Raw genomic sequence first — 27,784 nt, forward strand, 5'->3', positions numbered from 1 at the left:
CAGGCGAATCGCAGGCTATGTATTTAATAGGGAAAACGCACATGCGTTTTTTGCCACGATTTCGCGTGCGAATTCGCACAAAAACTAATGCAAATTGAACCAGGCAGTGGCATGGTTAAATTCGCATATACCCTGCCTATGCGAAATCGCATGCGAAATCGCGGCAAAAAACGCACGCGGAATCGCATCCGCATGCGATTTCGTCAGCGGTGGAATCCCGGTGATTCGCACCGCACTAATGGAAACGGGCCCATAGGGTTGACACCCTGTGTGTACAAATTAGCAGCTCTGGCCTGGTAGAGGAGATTCCTGAGCTGACACAGCTGAAGATTCCCAATTACAGTAGTGATTAGTCACAGATGAGGGAAACAGTCTAAACTCTCTAAATACATTTCGGCCTTGTTTACAATGCATTCCGTTCGCGTGGCAGTTAGCATTCGGTGGTTGTAGACGCGTCTTTTTTTTTTTCTATTCCCGGTCCTTGGGTGGGCGATTCGTTTTTGTGCTAAGCGGTTTTATAAGCCTTTTCCCGAGCATGTTTTTAATTCCCTCCCTGGCTCAAGTCTTTGACATGGAAAATAATAAATACAATTGTATTTATTCTTAAAAATGCAACGCAATCGCTGCACAAAGCGATTTTGTGAGCGTTTTTCCTATACTTTCCATTGAGGCAGAATCGCCTCAGAAATGGCCCATGCACCGCTTCTCTGAGCAGATCGGCAACAAACCGCTCAGATGGGAACTCTCTCATAGAGAATCATTGCACAAGCGTTTAGAGCGATTTTGAAAATCGCTCGCGTTTAAAAAAAAAACGTGAGTGTGAAGGAGCCCTCATTGTGTGCATTTCTGTTATCATCTGTCCTGTGCAAGAGTTCAGGTCCACTTTCAAGAGGTAATGAGGACAGTAGTGACCTGCGAATCCTTTTTCAGGTTTTGCGAGCACAAATATAAAGAACATCACATTCGGACTCAAAGTTTCTTTCTTCTCTAAACAATCGGCGGCAGCTCACCGCATTCCTCGTAAGAATGAAGCTGTAAAGTGACTGGCTCATGTTTCATAACACTAGCAGCAGCAGCAGCTAGTACTCTACAGAGCAGCTAGCAAGGACTCTCCGTGCCGCGCCTTCCCGTGCTGCTGCCCCCTCAGCCCAGCCTCAGCCATGCTGCAGCAGCTTTCCCTGTCCCTGGCTCTCAGTCTGGCCGTCCAGTGGCTCCTTTGGGGGGTCGCAGCTTTGCTTCAGACCGAGAAGTTCTTTGATCTGGCAGGTAAGAAGCAGCGAGACTCTGACAATAGAGGCACGTGACCTCCATGCTTGCTATGCTACAGGAAGTCAGGAACTGCTTAGTATATGTATGCTTAGATGCCTCATATACGGTGCACAGACCGGAAAGTTCGTCATATAGACATATAGACACGATTAAACGTATGGCTGCGATTTGAGAAGATGGCTGGTTGTGTAGCAGCATTTGCCAAACTGTACTCAAGCTGCCATGGACGGGTTACATAAAACGTGCGGCGCATGCGTGTAGTGACCTGTGCCAAGATTTGCTAAAAACGGAGCTCTGTACATCTGGATGTTGAGGGCGGGGGAGCATGTGCATTGTTGGCTGAAAGAGAATTATTTTTTTTCCCCTATAGGCTCTTTTTCAAGTGCTTCAGAATAATGGGAAGAAGTGTTGTGTAACTATGCAATGCTTACATAACTCATGTTCTGTCAGGTGTTTTATAATGCTAGTATTAGTGGTCACTAGGTCTTTTTTCAGGGTACGTACAAAAAGGGCGTCGGGAAAAAAGGGTGCAAACGATAAACAGTATTATCGTTTATTGAAATATTGTGTAGAATTTCGTTTAGAAATAGTGTTTTAAGAATTTATAAATCACTAAATAATGTGTATGAGATCGGCAATTCTTAAAACGTTAATCTTCCCTATTTGTAAACTGAAACTTATTTTAACGTTTGTTAAAAACCCTCCCTGTACCTCTCCCTAACCCCTAGACCCCCTGTTGGTGCCTAAACCTAAGACCCCCCTGTTGGTGCCTAAACCTAAGACCCCCCTGTTGGTGCCTAAACCTAAGACCCCCCAGTTGGTGCCTAAACCTAAGGGCCCGTTCAGATCAGAAATGCGGATGGCCATGCGTGCGGAACGCGTGCGGACCGCAACGCGTACGAACGCATGGCCATCCACGTTTGTGTGCGTTGCGTGGCTGATCCCATCACTGAAAAGTGAATGGGACAGCCACGCGTTTTTGCAAAATCTGCGTGCAGCATGCGTTCCCGGACCGCACAGGTCCGGAACGCATGCAGTGTGAACATTAGACATTGCACTCTATGCAATGTCTGATGTCGTGCGTTTTGGCCACCTGCACGCGTTTCCAAAACGCGGCTGGAAACGCGTGCAGTGTGAACGGGCCCTAAGACCACCCCTGTTGGTGCCTAAACCTAAGACCCCCCAGTTGGTGCCTAAACCTAAGACCCCCCTGTTGGTGCCTAAACCTAAGACCCCCCCTGTTGGTGCCTAAACCTAAGACCCCCTATGGATAATAATGTTTTACAGACATTAATAAATAAAAAATGTAAATAAAAAAATGTAATTAATTTTTTTGGGTGGATAATAATGTTTTAGAAATGTTTTATAAATAGTGATTTAGTATCTTTATAAACGTTATTCGTTACGGGCTGATTTTGTAAAGTTAAATCATCACAAACATAGTCATAAATCCTTAAAATTCTCCGGGCGCCGTTTGTTAAAACGTTAATAATCTCGGGCGCCTTTTTCTCCCTGTTCGGCGCCCAATAAACGATATTTATAATGGGAGTGAATGGGGCGCCCTTTTTGTCCACTTGTCTCATGCGCCCAAATCTACTGCTTCCCTTTTTTCAGTTGTGAAATGCAAACTTTTTCCCTGTACTTGCTATGGTTTGGTGAATTGGTGTCCTTACAGACACTCAGAATGCAGCGTGTATTTGTGATTTAGGCCAGGGTCACACTTATGCGTTTTTCACTATATGCTATGGGGCAGAGCCGGGACAAGGTACTCCAGCACCCAAGGCTGAGACCCCAAAGTGCGCCCCTCCATTCCCCCCCCCCCAGCCATCACACACTGATTGCTATTAGAGTAAGAGGCACCCCAGGGCCCCCAAAGCCTTAATCTCTAGTTATATGGCTTGCAGTTACTGCCATGTATCCCCTTTTCTTATTTCTCTCTGCTTTAAACACAATAGGTGAATGATAGCTGAGTGAGTTGTGCGCCCCCTTCTACACTGCGCCCTGAGGCTGGAGCCTCTCTCGCCTCTGCCTCGGCCCGGCCCTGCTATGGGGAAAACGCATGTGATTCTAATAAGTGTGCGTGGGGCCTCATTCTTGCCTACAATCAAAATCCTAAACGCAAGTATTTTGTGGGTTCTTCCCCCCAATTCACCCCCCCCCCAGCTCTCCACTGCGCTTTGCGTTTCTGGTAAAAGTGCTTTTCTAAGCGCTTTTCCAGAGCGGTTTTGTAATTCACTCCCTGACTCAAGTCAGGAAGTGAACTTTTTGACCTGGAAAAGAGAGATTCATTGCACCAGCGTTTTGTTGGCGATTTTAAAAATCGTCGGCGCTTGAAAAAAGGCTGAAAATGCCCCTAGTGTGAATGAGCCCTTAAGGGCCATACACACATCCAATTTTAATCTGCAGGTGATTGGCCAATTTTACTACTTCCGTGTAGTATGAGAGCATACCTACCTCTGTTCATAGTAGTCAAAATCTGTTGACCCTCATAGTACATGGCAGTGGTAAAATTGGCCAATCACCTGCAGATTAAAATTGGATTTGTGTATGGAGCCTTAGTAAGAAATCCCATGTCATTGCGATTTCCTAAAAGTGGACCCGATCGTGTATAGTGAGGACCGGGAACCTACATACAGACGCTAGATTTTAATAGAAATTATAGTTTATGATTATTGCTTGGAGGGCTTGTTCCCACTAAGGGTGCTTTTGGCTCTTTTTAAGCGCCGGCGATTTTCAAAATTGCCCTAAAAGCGCTTGTGCAATGATTCCCTATGAGAGTGGTTTGATTCCGATCTGTTCAGCAAAGTGCTGCCTGTACCATTTTCAGGGCGATTTGGCTCAATGGAAGGTATAGGGAAATCGCAAAGCGCTTGAAAAAGTGCTTTGTATAGCGATTTTCCGAGCTCTTTCATGAATAAATACATTGTATTTATTCATTTCCAGGTGAAACAGTTCACTGACTTTAGGAAGGTGCTAGCAATAATTGCATACAAAATCGCAAAACGCTGGCGTCATCGATTGCGATTTAGGATGTGAACAAGGCCAAGAAGCATCTGTACAGCAGTCCCACAACGTTGTCCAGAGATCTGTTATAACTATGGTAAATGACAAACCATAAATGGAATATTTTTAACATTGTTCTAACATTTATAGAAAAATATTGAAAGAAAATCTGTAACGAAAAAGACTCTCCTGGGGGTACTCACCTCGGGTGGGGGAAGCCTCCGGATCCTATTGAGGCTTCCCCCGTTCTCCTCGGTCCCATGGCGGCAGAGAAAATCCTCCCGGAGGAGCGGCGATGTAAATATTTACCTCTGTGGCTCCAGAGCAGGCGCAGTATCCGCTCTCTGCACGGAGATAGGCGAAAATAGCCGATCTACGTCGGGCCGCTCTACTGCGCAGGCTCAAGTCTCCTGCGCAGTAGAGCGGACCAGACGGAGATCGGCTATTTTCTCCTATCTCCGTGGGAAGAGCTGCAACAGCGCCACCCGCTGGAGACAGGGAAGGTAAATATTGCACAGCCCGACAATTGTCGCCTGTCCGTTCCGAGGGCTGCAGCGAGACCACCGTGGGACACAGGAGGACGGGGGAAGCCTCGATAAGGTCCAGAGGCTTCCCCCTACTGAGGTGAGTACCCCCCAGGGGAACTTTTTTTCAGTACAGGTTTTCTTTAATACAAAGTACTGTACTGTATAAAGTAGAATATATAAATAAAGACTTTCACTATAACTAACAGAATCATTGCAATCTGTTGGCTCACCCCAACCTTTCTTTTTGTGTGTGGCTGTAAAGCAAATCTGAAGTGAAAGAAAAGAAAATCGGAAAGGCTCTGGGTCCTTATAGAGCCTTCCTGTTCCTCTCATGGTCCCCTGATTCCAGCGCTGCCTTCCCTCTCCATAGGTACCATAAGTATCTGTTTTTTTATTTTTTTACTGTTGACTCTCACACTACATGGAGGTGGTAAAATAGGCCAATCAAAATTAAAGGTTGGTACACACATCTAAAGTTGGACACTAACGGTCCAATTTCTGGCGAAAAATCGTTCGAGCAATCAGAAATTCTGATAAAATTGGTTGTAAATAATCTCAATTGATGGGCACAATTAATTATAAACGATTATAAAAGTAGCCATCCGTTTGGATTTTTGTCAAACCAAAATTTGGATTTTCTTGTTGGTTATGATAGATGGGATGCAAAGATTGGTTCGTTGATGTTGTAATAAACGATTTATCTTCCGATCAGAATTTCTGATCGCTCTAACGATTTTTCACTAGAAATTGGGCCGTTAAGGTGCGTACACACATGTGACTATAGTCGTTTGAAACGATCGTTCCCCGATCATTTCAAACGACGATCGTTTGAAAAAAAGCAGCCAACGGCCATGAAGTCTAACAAAGGACGAGCTAGATTGTTCAAAACGAACGATCTAGCTTAGCGGATTTTTCCCAACGACGATCGTTTGCAAAAGTAGTACATCGTTGGAAACGGTCGTTCGTACTAGGCTTGACATGCGCATTTCACTATTTCTCCATGGAACTTTTCATTTTTATGCGCAAGCTCAATAGTTGCTTTATGTGATGTAACGTTCGTTTTAGCAATCAGATCGTTACACACCTTTTAAAACTAACTTTACTTAGGTCGTTCTTTCTTTAATTAAAAGTTTGTTCGTCGTTCATAACGAACGATTGTTGTCGCATGTGTGTACGTAGCTTTAGTGGCCACCTTAACTTTGATTGCCCAGTGACTGACCAATTTTACCAATTCCATGTAGTGTCCTTTTTAAACTATGAAAATTGCCTGGCTGTCTTGCTGATCCTCTGCCTCTAATGTTTTTAGCTAAGGACACTGAAAAAGAAATCAGTGGTTTCTGAAAAAAATCTGTCAAGATTAGCCACATGCTTATTTCAGGTGTGTGATTTAGGGCCCGTTTCCACTATAGCGTTGCGGAATCGCCGGCGAATCACCGCAGGCAAATCGCATGCGGGTGCGATTCCGCATGCGTTTTTGTCGCGATTTCGCATGCGATTTCGCATAGGTAAGGCCGTATGCGAATTTAACCATGTCACTGCCTGTGTAAATTAACATTAATACCTATGCGAAATCGCATGCGAAATCGCGGCAAAAAACGCATGGGGAAAACGCATGCGATTTCCCTATTAAATACATTGCGTGCGATTCGCCTGCATTCCACACGCAGGCGAATTCTGAGGGCCCTACCCTGCAGATTTTTTCTGCACAGAAAAACGTGCGGGGAAACGCACAAGTGGAAACAGTCCCATCCACTTGTACTGACTGTGCGAATCCGCATGCGGGCAACGCATGCGGATTCGCGATAGTAGAAACGGGCCCTTAGACAATACTGACCAGAAAGATCAGCAGGACTGCCAGACAACTGGTATTGTTTAAAAAGGAAATAAAAAATGACAGCCTCCATATGTCTCTCATCTCGGATTTCGTCTTAAAGGAGTTCTGTGGATATAATTAAAAACAAAAATTAACACTTACCTGGGGCTTCTATCGGCCCCCTGCAGCTGTTCTGTCCCGCACCGTCCTCTACGATCCTCCGTTCCAAGGCCGCCGGTCACAGTCCAATTATCTGTCTAACTAGACCAATACAACTGTGCCTGCGCGGCTAAGGCCGCACTCGTCCTAGCTCCCGCTCGCGTCTCCGGGAGCTTACTGCACAGGCGCAGTATGAGGTTTTCCCATTCTACACCTGCGCAGTAAGCTCCCGGAGACGAGAGTGGGAGCGAGTACGGCCGCGCATGTGCAGTTGTATTCGTCTAGTTAGACAGATAATGTGACCCGCGGCGGGGAACGGAGGATCGTAGAGGACGGCACGGGACAGCACAAGTGCAGGGGGCCAATAGAAGCCCCAGGTAAGTAGTGTCAGTAATTGTTTTTAATTATATCCACAGAACCCCTTTAAAAGTGTGTTCATGGCGCAGGGCGGCTGCAGAATGCTGGCAGAAGCCCCAGGCAAGTGAAACTTTTTTTCACTTCAGGGGCTTGATTCACGGTCGCATTAGCATTTTGCGTGCGATATAACGCACGTTTTTTGCACGCAATCGCGAATTTTTGCACGAAAATGGCCACCTTTTCACACAAAAATTTGCGATTGCGATTGAAAACCGTTACGCGTGTTATAGTGCGCGCAAAACGCGACCGTGGTAAGAGTTATCACGGCTTTGTGAATCAAGCCCCAGGTCTGCTGAGTACACCAATCATTGAATGAAGGGAGCAAATCTTGTATTTCCTCACTTCTAGCGATGTTAATTCCCCATAAGAGTCTAACCTGCTTTAGAATGTATAATTACACATGCTTAGTACGGTTAAATGAAGGTTTAATTGTTTGTGTTAAATGAAAATGGTCTTTTAATTTTACATATCTCCTGATGATTGTGTTATATGTTTCTAGAGAGATAGCTTAAAACACAAGGAAGAGTTTTATGAACTGGATTACAATGAATCTGGCTCATTCAGCACGAGAGCCACCCAGTAAGGCCTTGTTCACATCATAAACCGCAATCGCTGACGCCAGCGGTTCGCCATTTTGTGGGCGATTTTTTTTTTTTCCTTTGTGCCTCCCAGCGCTTACCTGCGCGTTAGGGATTTTTAGTAAATCGCTTTTGTAAGCGCTTTTGCAGAGTGATTCATTTTTTCACTTCCTGACGTCAGTCAGGAAGTGAACTCTTTGACCTGGAAAAGAATCAATACAATTTATTTATTCTAAGAAGCACTTGGGAAATGGCTATACAAATTGCTTTTTCAAGCGCTTATCGATTTCCCTATACCTTCCATTGAGCCAAAGCGCTTTGAAAATGGTACAGGCAGCACTTTGGTGAGAGGATTGGAATCGAACCGCTCATATTATTATTATTATCATTATTTAGTATGTATATAGCGCCGACTTCTTCTGCAGCGCTTCAGAGTATATATATAGTCTTGTCACTAATCCCTACCATAGTCATGTGTCTATGTGTAGCATCATGTGTATGTATCATAGTCTAGTGCCAATTTAGGAGGAAGCCAATTAACTTATCTGTATGTTTTTGGGATATCTCATAGAATCATTGCACAAGCGCTTTTATGGCGATTTTGAAAATCGCTGCGCTTAAAGGGGCACTATGGCGAAAATGTTTTAAATGTAAAATATGTGCAAACGGAGACAAATAAGAAGTACGTGTTTTCCTGAGTAAAATGAGCCATAAATTACTTTTCTCCCATGTTGCAGTCACTTACAGTAGGTAGTAGAAATCTGACAGAAGCGACAGGTTTTGAACTACTCCATCTCTTCATAGGAGATTCTCAGCAAGGCTTTTATTCTTTATAATGATATTCTCTAAAAAGGATTTAAACAAAGATGCTGGCCAGCTTCCCTGCTCGCTACACAGTTTTTTTGGCAGTTGGACAGAGCAACTGCCATTCACTAAGTGCTTTTGAAAATAAATAAATCCCTGAGAATCCCCAATGAAGAGATGGACTAGTCCAAAACCTGCCACTTCTGTCAGATTTTTACTTCCTACTGTAAGTTACAATGAGAAAGTACAATCGCTGATGGACCGTTACAATTACAATAGTTCCAATACAAAAAACTGAACAAACACTCAATTAGGGGGAGCGCTTCCTTGCTAATTGTGTTTTAGCTTAGAAAAAGTCTGTCAATGTTTGGTCAGCGCTCTAAGGTTCAGTCTTTGTTGCTAGCAGGATTACATCACAGCTGGGCTCTTGTGGTCCAATCTTGTAGTCCAATCCACTTCTGATGCGCTGACCTCTAATAATCTCTGAGCAATCATTAATAGTAATGTAGACACATTATGTTTTGATTGGGATTACAGCTGCTCTAGTCAGCTGCTGGAGACTTCACTAGAGTTTTAATGATTGCTCAAAGATTATTAGAGGTCAGCGCATCAGAAGTGGATTGGACCACAAGAGCCCAGCTGATATTGCCTGTGAGGCTGAGGGGTGGCCTATACCCTTGAGGCGTTGTCATGCCCACCAGGCCGCATCCTCGGGTGAGTCTTTTCATAGTGTGTGTGTGTGTGTGTGTGGGGGGGGGGGGGGGATATGAACATATTCCACCCCATACTGGCTTGACATGTGTGGCGTAATCCTGCTAGCAACAAAGACTGAACTTTAGAGCGCTGACCAAACATTGACAGACTTTCCTACTGTAAGTGACAGCAACATAGGAGAAAAGTAATTTATGGCTCATTTTACTCTGGAAAAAACATACTTCTTATTTGTACATGTTTGCACATATTTAAAATTTTACAATTTTTCACCATAGTGCCCCTTTAAAAAAAAAAAACGAAAGTGCCCTAGGTGTGAACAAGCCCTAATAATATACGATTGGTGAAGGTACATAATGCCGAGCTGGATTAAAGTACATCGCTCAGAAGAATAGCTAGTTATGCTCTTTACACTCAGGCTGGTTTCACAACAGTAACCAGCGTTTTGGATGCTAAAATGCTAAAAACAGGGTTGGGGGACACCGGCAGTAATGCGCGGTAATCTCACTTCTGGCAGCAAGCAAAAATACGAATTGCGCGGAAGTGATTTAAAGAGACTCCGTAACAAAAATTGCATCCTGTTTTTTATCATCCTACAAGTTCCAAAAGCTATTCTAATGTGTTCTGGCTTACTGCAGCACTTTCTGCTATCACAGTCTCTGTAATAAATCAATGTATCTTTCCCTTGTCAGACTTGTCAGCCTGTGTCTGGAAGGCCAAGTTCTTCAGTGTTGTGGTTCTGCTATGAATTTCCCCTTCCAGGCCCCTCTATGCACACTGCCTGTGTATTATTTAGATTAGAGCAGCTTCTCTCTTATCTTTTACAAGCTGGATAAATCGTCCTCTGAGCTGGCTGGGCTTTCACATACTGAGGAATTACAGACAAGGGCAAAGCTGTTTGCAGGAGAAAAAAGAGCAGCCTGAAACTTCAGTGCATGAGAACAGGGGGAAAGAAACACACAAATGATCTCTTGAGATTCAAAAGGAAGGCTGTATACAGCCTGCTTGTGTATGGATGTATTTTCTATGTGTGGACATACTGTACATTAACCTACTTCCTGTTTTGGTGGCCATTTTGTTTGTTTATAAACAAACTTTTTAAAACGGTTTTTAACCACTTTTAATGCGGTGAGGAGCGGCGAAATTGTGACAGAGGGTAATAGGAGATGTCCCCTAACGCACTGGTATGTTTACTTTTGTGCGATTTTAACAATACAGATTCTCTTTAAAGAAATATGCTTATACGCACCACAACACAAAAAAATGTAAATTATCTGTGGCGCCATTGACTTGCATTACTTCCGGTCAGCGTACGTCGGTGCGGATTTTGACCGGTAACGCGCTGATGCTTTTGTGTTAGATTGGATGCTTCCATCACATTGCACCGCATCCGATTTGAAATGTCTTATAAACTTTCATTGCTTTAACTTTACCATTGCGGTAAAAAAAGTATAATGCAATGCAATGAAAATGGCCCAGTGTGAAAAGGGCCTTAGACATTGCGCAGGTCAAACCGGCAATTACATTTGCTGGCAAATTCTAACTTTGTGAGGTGATGAGAAGCTCACATGTTTTGTGCTTCTTATCACCTTGAATTGCATATGGCCCAATGGGGTTGTTTCACAAAGCTTCCTTATTTTTCACCAGTTGCTGTGTCCGTTTCCGATTTAACTACGGCTCCCATTCTGCTGTGTAGCTGCAGCCCAAAATTGCTAATCGGTGCCATGCACAGCTATAGGGATTTGGACGGCAAGCCACTAGATAAATAGGCAGCGTTTCCCCACCCCTCTCATATGTGGGAAAACGCTGCAGATTCTGGCGTAGTGGAAAAAGGAGAGCTAATGTGTGAGATAAACAAAGGAGAGATCATTCATAAGCTGACCAGATAAGGAAATATTAATCATGAGTTAAGTAAAATTAAGAGATAAACTATGAGTTAAGTCAGTTAAGGAAGAATAAATCATGAGTTAAATTAAATAAGGAGAGATAAATCATGACTGAGGGCATATTCACAGTGGGACGTTGCGTTGCAATGCGACGTTAAAGTCACAACGCAGCATTACAACGGAAAAAACGGCAGTAACGCACATTAACGCTGCGTTCCCGTGGCATACAGTAGATACAGTGGAGCATACAGGCCATGAAACGTATGCCTCTCTGTATCTGTTTAACGTCTGCATTTAGAGGCAACACACTGCAAACAATGAGTTACCATAATGCAACATTTACAACACAATGCTAACGCCACACTGTGAATGTTGCATAGGCTTAACATTACAGTGCGTTATCCTGCCTTATAATGACTTTATATCGCAGTACAATAACGTCCCACTGTGAATGTGACCTCAAAGTATACCTGCTCAATCCTAATGTCAAAAAATGTAGATACCTCAGAGGGATCCCCTACTTCCCTCCGTTCTAGTGCTGAGACTCACAAAGTTCCACAGTGCTTGCTCGCACTGCGCAGGCATAGACAGCGCTCACCTGCATAGTAGCATGGAGCCAGCACTCGGGCTAAGTGGAGCTAGTATGCCTTGCTAGCTGTCTGAACAGTGTGGGCTGTTGACAAGGCTTGTGGGGTCTCAGTGCTGGAATGGCGAGCAGGAGGATGATGGAGGAAGCCTCTGGAGGATCCGAGCTTGTACCCGATTTTGGGCTTCTTGCAGCCCCCTGGAGACATCCTGTGCCCAAGCTGTCCTATTGGGTCCCGGTCAAATGCACCCTGATCGCGCTCCCATTGCCGACAACATTCTGCACAAATGCAGTACGGGAAAATGGCTACTGCACATGTGCAGAACACTACCAGCAATGAGAGCATGGTCAGGTGCTTGGGGCCGTGCATGCGCAGTAGCCTATGACTGGCCAGCTTTGTGGGGGTCGCCACTGCTTGCTGGAGGGACGCGGAAGGTCGGCGCGGACCCAGGGTGACTCCAGGGGTTGCAAAAAGCCCCAGGTAAGTTAAAGAGACACTGAAGTCTCTTTTTTCACCTTCATTTCTTATCCAGACAGCAACGACATTAAATCCTAAGCAGATTCGTCGCATCCCCCCGCTTAGAAATAGACCTGCAAAGTTCCACAACTTTGCAGATCGCAGCTTGTGTTGCCATGGGGAGGCAGAGCTTTGTGCTGTAGCTCTGCTTCCCATGCAGTCAATCTCTGCGGATCTCCGCCTCTCCCCACCTCTCTTAGTGAAAGAAGATTGAGAGGGGTGGGGAGAGGCGGAGATTGACTGTAGAGGAGGTAGAGCTACGGCACACAGCTCTGCCTCTTACAGGAAGAAGGATACGTGCCTTGGAACTTTGCAGGGCTATTTCTAAGCCATAAATCACTAGTTTTGCTGCGGGGATGCAGCAGATCTGCTTAGGATTTAATGCTGATGCTGACTGGATAATAAATTAACCTCCTTGCCGGTTATCCCGAGCTCAGCTCGGGGTAACCTGCGCAGGAGGATTTCTCAGGCCCCGCTGGGCCGATTTTCACATTTTTTTTAATTGCACGCAGCTAGCACTTTGCTAGCTGCGTGCATGTCTCGATCGCCGCCGATTCGCCGCTACCCGCCGTGCCGCCCCCCCCCCCCCTCCAAACCCCTTGCGCAGCCTGGCCAATCAGTGCCAGGCAGCGCTGAGGGGTGGATCGGTATTCCCTCTGACTGCCATGATGTCGGCGACGTCATCCCGCCCCGTCGCCATGGCGACGGGAGAAGCCGAGCAGGTAATCCCATTCTGAACGGGATTTCCTGCTTGCAAACAGCGTCGGCGGCGATCAGAATAGGTAGGGGGATGCCGCTTGTCAGCGGCTATCATGTAGCTAGCGCTAGGCTAGCTACATGAATGAAAATTTTTTTTTTTTTTAAAGTGCTGCGCCGCCCCCTTGCCGAAATAATTGGAACGGCAAGGGGGTTAAGGTAAAAAAGAGACTTCAGTACCTCTTTAAACGGCTTTTTTGGGCTTGAATAACACTTTGAGAGATTAATTGTAAGTGAATAAGTAAGGTGAGATAATTCAACAAAAAAGCTTTGTGTATAGGGTTCGCACTTATAGGTAGTATAATTCCCCTACTAGGCTTCTGTTCAGGGCCGGATTTAAGCCAAGGCCTCATAGGCCATGGCCTAGGGCACCACAGAATCAAGGGGCGTTGGGCAGCAGGCTATACTAGGGAAGGGGGGGGGGTCACCTGGCTACCTATACTGGAGGGAGGGGTGGCCATCAGGCTAACTTTACAGAAGGGGGTAGGGTCATCTGGCTTCTTATACTAAAGGGAAGGGGGGGGGGGAGAGGTCATCAGGCTTTCTAAACTGGAGGAGGGGGGGAAGGGTTATCTGGCTACCTATACTGGAGGTTTGGGGGGAATCGGTCATCTGGCTGTCTGTAATAGCGGAAAGAGTCAACGGGATACTTCTACTAGGAGGGGGAAGGGACATCTGGTTACCTATACTGAAGGGAGGGGGGGGGGCGGCTGCTGACAGTGGCCTTGGGCAGTAAAGAGTACAAATCCGGCCCTGCTTCTGTTTGGCGTCAAACTGTTTCATTGTATAATTTTATTTTATTTTGTCAACTTAACCCTCCCGGCGGTCTATTAAAAACCGCCAGGGGGCAGCGCAGCCGTTTTTTTGTAATTTTTTTTTAAAAATCATGTAGCGAGCCTAGGGCTCGCTACATAATAGCCGCTGTGCAGCGGCATCCCCCTAGCCTCTTCGATTCCCCTAGCCTCCGGCGATGGGCGATCAGGAAATCCCGTTCAAAGAACGTGATTTCCTGAATGGCTTCCCCCGTCGCCATGGCGACGGGGCGGGATGACGTCATCGACGTCATCGGGAGTCCTGATCCACCCCTTAGCGCTGCCTGGCGCTGATAGGCCAGGCTGCGCAAGGGGTCTAGGGGGGGGCGACGCGGATAGCGGCGAATCGGCGTGGGGCGGCGGCAATCGGTGTGCTCACGCAGCTAGCAAAGTGCTAGCTGCGTGCAGCAAAAAAAAAAAATTTGTACAAATCGGCCCAGCAGGGCCTGAGAAAACCTCCTGTGCGGCTTACCCCGAACTACGTTTGGGGTTACCGCCAGGAAGGTTGATGAGGAATGTAAATCCACTGCAACAGCTGTTATGAAATACGTCTAAAAGTTGTACTGTAAAAGGGTCAGTAGACTCGCCCTCTGCAATACAAGATTCATTGAAGACCCTTTTTGGCAGGAATGCTTGAGAGGAAGGCCAGTTAATTCTTATTTTGCACAGTGGGAGACTTGGCAGGGCCTTCAACCAAACCCCATACGTGAATAATTTATCTGCAATGGTGAGCAGAGCTCCAGAAACTGGACTATATTACACACCCAGCATACACTACAGGCAAAGAGGGGGTGTTTGCTTCAGTGATAAGTGCACAAAATATGACCTAATGGACTTCCCCATGGCGGTGACGTACCCCCTCGGGGAAGACCAACCACCAACCTAGCAATAAAAACATAATTCCTCATGCTGCTATTCATAAATGGTATACACATTTCATAAAACAAGCAAACAGACAAATGATAAGCGCTCAAGGATGCACCTGAATTGTAAGCCATCAGAGGCAATGCAGAGCCCCCTAGGGTTGAATACATGCCTTGAATGCAAAACAGATGCAAATTATGTGCTAAATTCTAATCTAAAAAACGTGAAAGTGAATTTAACCACTTTACCCCCGCGCGTACGCATTTCTCCGTCCCTTTTTCCATCCTTTAACCCCCAGGGACGGAGAAATACGTACTTTCCGCGCTCCCGCCGCTGCCCGCGCTCCCGCTCGTAAACACGCCGCCCGCCGCTAGTAAACACGCCGCCGCCCGCTCGCCCGGAGATCAATGAACGGGAAAATCCATTCCCGTTCGTTGATCTAAGCCCCGCAATGATCCACTGCCGCTCGGCTGAGCAGCGCGACCATTGTGGGAAAAAAAAAAGTTCTCAGCCTCTTTCTACTTCCTGCAAGCGTCCTTCTGGACGCTTGCAGGTCACATAAACAAAATGTTACTGTGGCCATCTTGTGGCCAAATAGTAAAACTACATCCAAAGCATTTTTCACATAGAAATAAATTAGTTTAACACACAAAATTAACCCTTTACCTCCCACACTCCCCAATTTTTTTTCTTGTAATTTAAAAAAAAAAAAAAATTACAATTAAAAAAAAAATACATAAATAGTTACCTTAGGGACTGAACTTTTTAAATATTTATGTCAAGAGGGTATAACACTGTTACTTTATAAACTATGGGCTTGTAATTAGGGATGGACATTGTGATAGGGACATAATTTAAATGGTTTTATAACCGGGACAAAAGGGCAAATACATTTCATGGGTTTTAAATACAGTAGCATGCATTATTTAAAAACTATAAAGGCCAAAAACTGAAAAACAATAATTTTTTTCCCACGTTTTTTCCTATTTTCCCATTAAAACACATTTAGAATAAAATTATTCTTGGCATAATGTCCCACCTAAAGAAAGCCTAATTGGTGGCGAAAAAAACAAGATATAGTTCATTTCATTGCGATAAGTAATGATAAAGTTATAGACGAATGAATGGAAGGAGCGCTGAAAGGTGAAAATTGCTCTGGTGGTCAGGGGGTAAAACCCCTCAGTTGGGAAGTGGTTAAAAACAGTGAATGCTGCTAGCCACTAGTATACTTACATTCAACTTTGCACAGTGGGAGACATAGCAGCGCCTTCAAACAAACCCCATACCTGAATGATTTATCTGCAATGGTGAACAGAGCTCCAGAAACTGGACTATATTACACACTCAGCATAAACTACAGGCAAAGAGAGGGAGGGGGAGTTATCTGCACCGTTTGTTTTATGAAATGTGTATACCATTTATGAATAGCAGCACAAGGAATTATGTTCTTATTGCTAGGTAAGTGGTAGGTCTTCCCCGAGGGGGTACGTCATAATTTGTGCACTTATTATCACTGAAGCTAACACCCTCCCCTCTTTGCCTATAGTGTATGCTGGGTGTGTAATATAGTCCAGTTTCTGGAGCTCTGCTCACCATTGCAGATAAATCATTCAGGTATGGGGTTTGTTTGAAGGCACTGCCATGTCTCCCACTGTGCAAAATTGAATGTAAGTATACTAGTGGCTAGCTGCATTCACTGTTTTTAAATTCACTTTCACATTTTTAGATTAGAATTTAGCACATAATTTGCATCTGTTTTGCATCCAAGGCATGTATTCAGCCCAGGGAGCTCTGCATTGCCTCTGATGGCTTACAATTCAGGTGCATCCTTGAGCGCTGATCATTTGTCTGTGTGTCAGTTAATTCTTATGACGTGATAGATCATGAGCGTCAATATGAGGATGCAGCTTTTGTTCCTCTGTGCTATTTGTTTGAAATTGTTTTATCATTTTAAATAGAAAAAGATGTCTCAAACAGTCGCATCAAGACCTGTGGGGATAGGTAGCAGGGGATTCTGCCCTTTGGGACAGGCCCGGGGCAAAGCAAGTATAAAGGCAGTTTTTGTGTTTCACTAACACTAAGTGCCAGTGCTTTATTTCTGCTGTTTAGACTATTTACAGGCCATTTACAATATTTACAGGAAAAACAAAACATAAACAAAAACCTTGCCACTGGACGAGCTACTAACTGCAACTGAAAATTAAAAGTCAAAATAAACATACACATGTCATACCTACCTCCCATGTAGTCTACTCAACAATTTCTTTCTCCCCTCCTGCGTCCTGTGATCAATTGAATTCTCTGTCCTCCATTTTAAAAATGGCAATGACCCTGTAACAGCTTCCTGGTCAGCACACTGTTAAACTGTAATATCACCCACATGAGCCAAAGAGAAACATGGACATTACCTTGCTCATCAGTTGTCCTTTCAGTTATAACTGAGGGCAACTGATATATAACTGACAGCAACTGATATATTTCAGTTCTGACAAGAACTTGTTAGGATGGAGGGATTCATTGTAAGAAGAAAATGGTGAGCTTCCGAGAGGAACTGACGGTGAGGTAAGTATGTAATATTCATTTGCAGGTACATCATGTGCTCATTTTAAATAATTTTACTCAGTTCAGGTTCACTTTGAATGTTCTCAGAGCTGCAATTGAACTGGTAAATTAAAGTCTCAGGCAGGGAACACACTTGACTTTCAGTTTTCCGCGCGCGTTTTTCTGCATACTTTTTCTGCACACCAAGTGTGTTTCCATGCAGGAAAACGCACGCGTTTTTTCACAGCAGCGGATGTAATTGATAGAGAAAACTGTCAAAATGTGCAGAGTCATCATGCAGAATGTCAGTTTTTTTTCTGCGTGCGAACAACACAGTAAGTGTGCACTAGACCATTGATTAACATGAGTTCCCAGTTTTTCTGTGCAGAAAACGCGTACGAAAACTGTCAAGTGTGTTCCCTGCCTCAGGAATTTATTTTTTTTATCTTTACTGTGACCAAATGCAGTCTGCCACCTCAGGGTACACAACACCATGTGCTCTCCCCCTCCAGTATTCCACCCACCAGATTAATTGACCTCACTGGGTCTGCTAGCGCATATGAGTTGTATTGCCACCCCCGGCCACTCTGGCAAGCTCCGGCACTCGTCACTTGTAATCCTGGTTCCGTCCACCAGTACACCTCAAAACTAAAAAACGATCCACATAGCGTAAACGTACCCCTCGGCAAAAATAACTAAAACGCTGCTCTGACCCTTATTCAGCAGCACCCTAACACCCCCCCCCCCCCCCAAAGGATAGGGACGCATGCTGAGGCACCCTTGGCAGGTGCCCGAGGCGCTTCCAGTTTGAGAACCTCTGCTTTAGGGTTATGTGACGCTGGGACCTCTATCATAAAATATTGCATATCTAATACTTGTTTTCTATAGGCTCAGGGACATTTATCCTGTTGATAAATCTCAGCCTACAGTGGTCGAAAACAAAGTATTTGCGGCAAAAGATTCAGACTGGGCTGATCACAGTGTGGGCAGTAAGGTAAGTGCGTATTAAGAGCTCAGTGTTCTTTTACAGAAAGTAGTGGTGTTTATTATAACTTGTTAGTACTTCTCCTTTCAGACTTGGCTCATATTTGGTTGTAAGAATCCTCCGGGATGGGCAAGATAAGAGATTCAACAAAGTGCGGCATGATCCACAGGCCTTTTTGGTATACTGGACATTGCAAGGTGAGGCACTTTTGCAGGTATCACAGCATAGATAAACATAACTAAATCAGAATCAATTTTATTTTGGCCAGTTAGCACTTACAGGAATTTGCCTTAGTAGTTGCTTAACGGACACTGACAACATGATACAAGGTCAGACAGTACGGGATTCCATGTGATGAGATGTTACTGGCAACATGAAAAATGTGTAAAATCTGTATGCTGCCAGATATAATTGGTTAGTAAAATGGCCTGTCTTTAATATGTAGCACACCAATTCTGTAAACTATTGTGTTTTTGCCAAACAGGTGTCTGGGTATTCATAACCTTGCTGCCATCGTTGATGTTAAACTTTGAGAAACAAAACAAGCCACTGGGGCTGCAGGATGTCCTGGGGTGGAGCTTGTGGCTGGTTGGGTTCCTGGTAGAGACCATGGCTGACCAACAAAAATGGAATTTTAAGAGTGATCCTGACAATGCTGTGAGTATCAAAATAAATGCTAACTTCCAAGCAGGGAAATCAAAATAAAAGGAGTGTTGTCACCTAAAATATTATCACATTTTTATATAGAATAGTCATTTATTTCCCAGATATGAATACCTCTTTTTTTCCCCATGTTATTTCAGTATTGACCCCCAGATACCATGTGCCTGGCCACGCATTTAATAGGCTAGTGTGCATGGACCAGAGTTCTTTTACCCTGTGCCTGAAAAGCATTTTTATGGGCTAGTGTGCATGTTACGGCCAGAACCCAAAGTCTGGCCACTTCGGGTTCTGGCCGGTCAAAACTAGAAGTAGCCGTCTCACTGCAGCCAATGTGCAAAATGAATAAATTCCTGGTGGCTCAGATGTTCTCCCTCGGCTCTGGCTCCTTCCCCCGCACCCCTCCTATTGAGGTCTGGCAGGAATTCATTCATTTCGCACATTGGTTGCAGCGAGATGGCCACTTCTAGTTTTGACCGGCCAGAACCCGAAGTCTGGCCACTTAGTAACATACATACTCTTCCCTAGTGTCTATTGCTTTCCCTCTCTATCCCCCATATGACTTCCCTGGTGATCTAGATCTTCACCTCCAATATAGCTTCCTTGGTGGTCTAGAGCGGGACAAACATAATGCAAAGGGAGGAAACAACTTGGGGTCCAAATTTTATGGCTCTGCGGGCCAGAGTTTGACATGTATGATGTAAGGTCAGGGCAGAATGACAATAGCCTGGCCAGTTTTTCTTCAGCTTGAGTTCAGGATAAGATCAGGCTGACCCTCTCATTCACTTTTATAGCTGTTAAATGACTTGATGTCAATCTGAAGGTGGCAATGTACTAAATTGGGTTAAAATAATTTCAAATGAAGTCCTGATCAGTTGCACTGCAGTGTACAGAGCAAAGTTTATCTTCTGCTCTGGCATAATCTGTACAGTCTATAGTGTATGCTTTCTTCTAATTCTTTTTTTCTCCTTGGAGATAATTTTTCATCTTCTGTTTAAAAAACTTTTATACTCTGCAATTCAAAAAGCACCAAAAATGCTGTAATTTTTTTTTTTATTGCTGGTGGCTTAAAAAGGCATTTTATTTATATTGTAAAAATATCACCCGGGAAAAAACTTAGCAGAACAAGTGAATTGGATTGGGCCTACAGAGTCCATTTAGTGGAAGAGAGGTAAAACATGGGGGACGAGGGCCTTGCCAAACAGGCTTGCAATCTGAGAGCTGGTACACACCAAGAGCGCTTCTGAGCGCTTTTAAAAACGCTAGCACTTTGGAAAGCGCTTGGCTAATGTATTTGAATGGGGTGGAGCACACCAAAGGCATGTGATTTTCTCCCAAACGCATACGTGGGTCCTGCAGCATATCTGCACTTTTCTGAGGCGATTAAGCCTCAATGTTAAGTATAGGAAAGTGGAAAATAACTCTGAAAAGCGCTAGAACAGCTGTGCTCAGATGCAACATCATGGGGGGGGGGGGGGGGGGGCTCCTTCACCACCACCACCCCTACGGAATACTAGCAAACACCCAGCCAGTGCATAGGAGCACCTGACAGCTAGTGATTTTACCACCTTTAGGCTTAGTTCACATTATAAATTGAAAGCGCTAAACGCTTGTTTTGTGTGATTTGCGTTTTCCGATTTCCTGTGTGAAGTGGAACTGAATATATTGTAAAGAAATTTTTCTTGAAAAGCGAATTTTTCACTTTTAAAGTGATTTTCCTGTACCTTACATTGAAGCACAAACGCTCAGAAAATGGTGCGGGACCCGCATTTGCATTGGAAAGAAAGCTCATCGCTCATGTGAGCTCACCTTGGAATTCATTACACAAGCACTTTTAAGAACCACTAGCGCTTAAAAAAATCTCAAAGCGCTCCTCGTGTGAACAAACCCTTAGCCTTCCGTGTGAAAGAGGTTAACTACAAAAATCACCATAGCAATATTACAGCTTATGTAGCTTAAGAGAACATTTTGCAATAAGTGCAGGACTACCTGGATCTGTTGTAGGCCTAAGGTAAAAGAAAACCTATAATGCCATAAAAAAAAAAAGAAAGAGTTTCACTTACCTGGGGCTTTTGCAGCTGCAGCCGCTCTGTGTCCGCACCATCACTCACCGATCCTTGCGTCCCCCGTCGCGGCTAAGTTTCACTTTTGCAGACTTGTAAGTCGACATCCATTGCGCCTGTGTGGCTCTGTCCGTGCTCATCCTCGTTTGCGCTTCCATCGTCAGGAGCGTACTGCGCAGGAAGAGAAAATCTGTACTGTGCCTGTTCAGGATGTTACCAGCAACGGGAGCGCGAACGAGGACACGCGTGGCCAGAGCTGCACTAGCGCAGTGGAAACCGAAAGCGTGCCGCGGCGTGGGACAGGAGAATCGTTTTGTCTCAGCATGGGCACAGGGCATCTGCAGGGTGCCGGTAGAAGCCCGGTATTTCCATTAATAGTATTTTAGTCTTAATTGATGATGAAGCCCCAGTATGAATGACCAGATTCTGTCTCTCTGTTATCCCATAATCTTGAAAGATGTTTCTGTATTTAATCTCCTGCAGGGTACTTTCATTCAGAGTGGACTATGGGCCTACAGTCGCCATCCAAACTACGCGGGAGAGATCTTAGTGTGGATCGGGCTCTTCCTGTCTGCTTCTTCTGTGCTTAGTGGTTACCAGTTTGTTAGCATCATATCGCCAGTATTTGTGTGGTTCTTATTGAATTATGTGAGTGGTGTTCCTATTCTGGAGAGACAAGCCCTGAAACGCTGGGGGGAAGATCCAGCATATAAAAGCTATGTCCAGAGAACCCCTGTGCTCTGGCCATTCAAATTTTGAACTCTACACCTTGTGGTCTTATATTAAGGAAATAGATATTACATTTAAGAAAATGTATCTATTTCTGTAGGTCGTTCGTTTCTGGACTGAACACTGTGATTTTGGGAACAGCACTATTTCACAAAATATTTCCTTAACCTCCTGGGTGATAATCCCAAGCTGAGCTCGGGGTATGTCGCGCAGGAGGAGTTCTCAGGCCCTGGTGGGCCGTTTTGCGTAATTTTTTTTTGTTACACGCAGCTAGCACTTTGCTAGCTGCGTGTAACTTCCGATCGCTGCCGATCCGCCGCTATCCGCCGTGCCGCGCAGCCCCCCTCCCCGACCCCTTGCGCAGCCTGGCCAATCAGTGCCAGGCAGCGCTGAGGGGTGGATCGGGACTCCCTCTGACGTCCATGACGCCGGTGACGTCATGCCGCCCCGTCGCCATGGCGACCGGGTAAGCCCAGCAGGAAATCCCGTTCTGAACAGGATTTCCTGCTTACTCTGATCGCCGAAGGCGATCGGAGTGGGTGGGGGGATGCCGCTGCGCAGCGGCTATCATGTAGCGAGCCCAGGGCTCGCTACATGATATACAAAATAAAAAAAAAAGTGCTGCGCCCCCTCCTGGGCGATGTAATTATATCGCCCAGAGGGTTAACATTAACCTAAACCTAATCCTAACCTTCACACTTAATATTCCTTAAAGAGTACCCAAGCTGAGCTCGGGTACAAAATTAGATACTTACCTAAAGAGAGGGAAGCTTTAGGATCCTATTGAGGCTTCCCTCACTACTCCTTTGTCCCCAGTCACTGAGTGCGGCCAGCCGAAAGATTAGCGACAAGACATTGTTGCTAATCAGATCAGGGCCGTGCAGCTCCTCTTCCTATAGCGTGGCCACGCAATAGCCACGTGAACCTTCCTGAGCATGCGCAGTAAGCTGGAGCCGCAGGTTCCGTGCTGCTGCGCATACAGGCTCACATGGCCTCACTATAAGAAGAGGAGCTGCGCGGCCCCAATGTGGAGGGGGCTGCACTCAGCAACAGGGGACCACAGAGTAGTGAGGGAAGCCTCTAAGATCCTGAGGCTTCCCTCTCTTTAGGCAAGTATCTGATTTTGATCCTGAGTTTTGGCTCCGGCTCACTTTAAAGGGATACTGTAGGGAGGTTGGGGGAAAATGAGTTGAACTTACCCAGGGCTTCTAATGGCCCCCCCGCAGACATCCTGTACCCACGGAGACACTCACCGATGCTCTGGCCCCGCCTCCGGTTCACTTCTGGAATTTCAGACTTTAAAGTCTGAAAACCACTGCACCTGCGCAGCTGCATCCTCGCTCCCGCTGATGTCACCAGGAGAGTATTGCACAAGCCCAGTATGGTCTTTGGTCTGCGCAGTATGCTCCTGGTGCCATCAGCGGGAGCGAGGACACGGCAATGGAGGCGCAGTGGTTTTCTGAATTTAAAGTCAGAAATTCCAGAAGTGAACTGGAGGCGGGGCCGGAGCATCGGTGAGTGGCTGCGCGGGCACAGGATGTCTGTGGGGGGCCATTAGAAGCCCCGGGTAACTTCAACTCATTTTCCCCCGACCCCCCTACAGTATCCCTTTAAACCACTTTCGTCCATCCTGTGTGCTCAACCCTAACCTTTCCAAGCCGAAGCGTAACCTAACTTTGTTTTAAACTAATGCTTCCCTCTCACTTCCTGTAGTAATTTAAGTGTTCCAAAATGCCCCTAAATACCTGTAATATTCTGAAAACCGTGTCCACTGCTGTAACTTGTTTGAAATGACAGACAGGCTCTCAGCTTAACAGTGCAAAAGACAATCATCCAAACTCCACCCTCTTGCCACTGACAGTGCTACGCCCCCTCCAGTGAGTCCAACAAGAGAGGTAGTAAGGGACCGTTCAGACACACCTCTGCCACATCCTGATTGGGAGGCACACCCTTTCTTAGGAATTCTCGGAGGAGGTCATCAAGCAGAGGTATTTTCTCTCTTTTCAGGAAAATAAGAGTATTTAGGGTCATTTGCGATTTTTTGCACATAACTTTAATTACAAGAATAAGTGAGAAAAATGTTAGGATGAATGTAACATCATCTTATCCCTTATATTACCATAAGGGTTTGGGTTCATTGATGCTTTATATATTGCTTTCAAGGTTTTCTAAAATGCTTAAGATCAATCTGAAAGAGGAAAATGTGAAAAAAACATGTTGTACCCATATATGGTTAAACCCTTATATGTTAAAAGCTAAATGATTAGACAGCATATAGACAAAAAACATCTATCATTTTCCCACACTTGGCAATTCTAAATGTAGAACTTAATGAGGTCTCTTTTAAACAGAGGCCAATAATTTTTCATATTCTTGCCGCAGCTAGATTATTTAATCACATCCATTTGGAAGACTGCAGAGTTTCCCACTATATCACAACTAAGGCAGCTGGTGGATAAAAACCCATATCATTAGAAACTAAGAACTCCCACACGCAACCACAATCCATCTATGTGCAAATCTCCAGATTGGCAGGTGCAATAAAAAAAGAATAGGTTCTATAGGGGTAGTTCAGACCTACATTAACATAAAACTTGCACTCCGCTGCCTAATAAAAGTGGTCACCAGTTCACAAATTATCCTTTTCCTCATGTTCTACTTATGTTTCACTTCCCATGGGCAAGGTTGACATTAGTTTTTATTATGTAAATGCCATTAAACACCATCACCTATATCTCATTCTCTATGTATTCACATAGAGTTACCTTCCACTTCTCCCTCCCGGAAACACTGGTTCTATGGCCAGAGTGACAAGGTTTTGATTAAAAAGAACCAGAGATGAAGCACCCTCATGTATTTTATTACATTTATCAGTGGGAACATGACAGTAAACACCTACCCTGCTTTTAGTTTCATTGTTATCTGCTTAATTAGTCTATTAGCAGCTGTGATAAGAATCCACCGACTATTCAGTCGAGGTTTGACCTGGAATCATTATAGCTGAGTCACTCTTCTGTGAAGTGTTTTCAAGCCCAAGCCTTCCCCTCTCCTGGCTTAGATTTCCTGCTTTGCATACTGAGAGCTGTGATGACTGGGGGGGGGGGGGGGGGGCTGCTCTGCTGAGAGAGAAGCTCTGTGGCTGCAATATGATCCCTGTGTGCTCTGTGTGCACTAGATACTGATAATAACGGCAGTTTCATTCCTATGAGAGACACTTCCTACAGGCAGTACATCATACCAAAATGAAAGCACACAGCAGCCTTTCTCATATAGCCTAGATAGCAGCCTAGTCTCATATAGCCTAGACAGCACATCCAGAACAACTCATATAACCCGGAAGGAGAAGGGATATGAGCTGGCGGCCATATTTGATTTTTCCTGGAGCAATAATGGATAAAAAACACTAAAAAAGGCACACCAGAGCGGCAAATTTATCAGGTAGAGCATTTATTCTTTACAAGCTATCAACTGATATGTTTATTTTGTGTGAAACGTTCATCTCTGGTTCCCTTTAATTACCAAAGTTCCTGGGCCTCGATCCAGATAATGATGCATTGTTGTTGGCTTGGCCATCTCATGTATATACAGTACTTAGATGCACTCTCTGGACCCAGTATGTTGTAATTGTTGTTGACAATCTGTTCATTAGCAATGTTTGATGATTATTATATACCGACTTGTGTGTATGTTGGATATAACATTCTTTTCAATAAAATGATTGATTCAAAAAAAAGTTAAATAATATTGTACATTTTCTTATTAGTTGTTTTTTGTTTTAGCCTGTAGGATTTGTCTAAAAACACTGGGGCTTCACTTCCTGTGTGCAATGGGAGTTAGTTACTGTGATTTTATTTCTGCTGCCAATAGTTGCTACAAAGTGACACCAGACATCAGGACTTAGCATTGTTATCTGGGTATTGCTAGCTAACAACCTGCTAGGGACCATGGGAAGTGAAGTCCTGTATCCCAATCTCTGCGGGAGGCTGCAACAACACTCTCTCGGTAGCCTAGTTGCTAGGACAGTACAGTGGGGTTACAATCATTATGTTGTCAGAATATTTAATAGCCGAGGTGACAAAATGAGATGTATATGTACAGTGTCAAGCATACAAGTAATTAGGTTTTGTTCTTTTACTTGTTTTTCTGCCTGAAAGTGTTAACGATTCAGATATGCAAAGTCCTCTCCAGTTGGGGCCTAGTAAAGGGGCCCATACACTTACCGATATACAGCCGATTTGATCACTGTGATCGAATCGTCTGTGAAATCGTCGCGCACACACTGACCAAATGATCGATTTCTGTCCGAAATCGATCGTTCCTGACGATTCCCGTTGTTCTGTTCGTTCGGAAGATTTCCCTCGATCGCCGACAGGGCGTGAGTGCGTCAATAGCAGCGTTCGAATGCCCGATGACTGATGCTAGCGGCTATACATTACCTGCTCCGGCCGGCGCAAGTCCCCGCTCTCTCCGCGGTCTCTTCTCCGTGCTGGGCTAGGTGTTTCGGACCGGCTTAGCAGAGAACAATTTCTGAATGCAGGGAATAGATTAAAAAAAAGGTCAGTACTTGATACTGTACAGTACTGCTAGCAAGGTAAAAACATGGAATTTTTTTATTGCCTCTGTGAAATGAACAGGAACATCACATGATCTCTCAGTGCTCTGGGAGAGAAGGCTCTGTGACATCACTGGGAGGACAGGGTTACATAACAAATACCACATCGCTAAACCTAATCTAACCCTATTCTAATACAAGACCTCCCTCTACCGATCCCATGGACACCATAGTAGGAACCCATACTTGAGCGTGTGCTATTAGTAGCTGCAGTTTGCATAGTGGGCAGCCCCCAGTACCCAAATTTCCCTTTCTAGCCGCAATTAGCATGGGCATCTATGGCATTGTTTACATTTCCTGTTACCAATGCTGCTACTCTGTCTTGTCTGTGAGTCTAGTCCACAACCTGTCCAGTCAGTCCTGTTACCCTGTTCTGCCGGACAGTCCAGCACTGCTCCAGTTACCTTGGCCTGTTCGTTGGTCTGCATCTGTTATATTGTTCTCTACACTGTGGAGTTCACCCTCCTGTTCTTTTCACCCCTATTGGGATTGCTGAGAAGTATACTTTTAATGTACTGTGGGCTTCACCGCATGATTCCCATTGCACAAGTACCATGCAATGTGATTCTTCCTTTCTGTTATGATCCTGGTTTTTTGTTGGTTTTTTTTTTTTTTTTTGTGAGATTATACTCCCAAAACGAAAATTTCAGTAACTACTTAACTACACGTAGTTACATAAAATAACATTTGAAAGCATTCCCATGCATTCCATGTGTATAAATGCACTTTGCTTTTTAGCGTAACTTTGCTCTTTTATGTAACTAAGAGTAGTTACTGAAATTTTCATTTTGGGAGTATAATTCTACTTTAATAGGCTCCTTTCACACTATGTCCATTGCTTTGCAACTGACAAATTTCATCGCAGCAACAGCATGAGTGCGTTTACAGGGTGTGTTTACAGTGGCAGCAAGGCATAATTTCATTGTACTGTATGCTTCAGTCTGTAGTCACACCGCAGTGGTACAGTGTAATGCGACAATTTGACTACATTGCCATTGTAATCACATAATATCGCAACACAATTTGCAAAATGTGAAAGGAGTCTAAAGCAGTCCTGTTTTTACAGGGTATGCAGTGCAACGCCCCAGTGTGAAAGTAGCCTTATTCTTTAAAGAAAAACGGAGGTGAGAGACATATGGAGCCTGACATATGTATTTCCTTTTAAACAATGCACATTGCCTGGCTGCCCTGCTGATCCTCTGTCTCTAATAGTTTTATTCATAGACCCTGAACAAGCATGCAGATCAGATCAGTTTCTGACTAAAGTCTGACTGCATTTGATGCATGCTTGTTTCAGGTGTGTGATTCAGATACTACTGAACAGAAAGATGAGCAGGACAGCCAGGTAACTGGTATTGTTTAAAAGGAAATATATGTAGCAGCCTCCATATGTTTCTCACCTCAGGTTCTTTTTAAAGGGAATGTCCGAGCTATTTAAAAAAAAAAAAAATTACTTACTCGGGGGTTCCTTTCAGCCCCTTGCAGCTGACAT

The 27,784-nt window shown here is 44.7% G+C and overlaps 1 protein-coding gene across 1 annotated transcript; it reads left to right on the top strand.

Annotated features, from left to right (window-relative positions):
• The first annotated feature begins 1,062 nt into the window (after positions 1 to 1,062).
• On the top strand, positions 1,063 to 22,427 carry LOC137544040 (uncharacterized). The gene is made up of 5 exons (XM_068265109.1): positions 1,063 to 1,266; positions 18,132 to 18,237; positions 18,319 to 18,425; positions 18,713 to 18,885; positions 21,435 to 22,427. Exons 1-5 carry the CDS (start codon positions 1,161 to 1,163, stop codon positions 21,708 to 21,710), a joined length of 768 nt encoding a protein of 255 aa, XP_068121210.1. The 5' UTR covers positions 1,063 to 1,160; the 3' UTR covers positions 21,711 to 22,427.
• The last annotated feature ends 5,357 nt before the right edge of the window (positions 22,428 to 27,784 follow it).

Source organism: Hyperolius riggenbachi, chromosome 2, assembly GCF_040937935.1.
Source record: "Hyperolius riggenbachi isolate aHypRig1 chromosome 2, aHypRig1.pri, whole genome shotgun sequence".
Taxonomy (NCBI): domain Eukaryota; kingdom Metazoa; phylum Chordata; class Amphibia; order Anura; family Hyperoliidae; genus Hyperolius; species Hyperolius riggenbachi.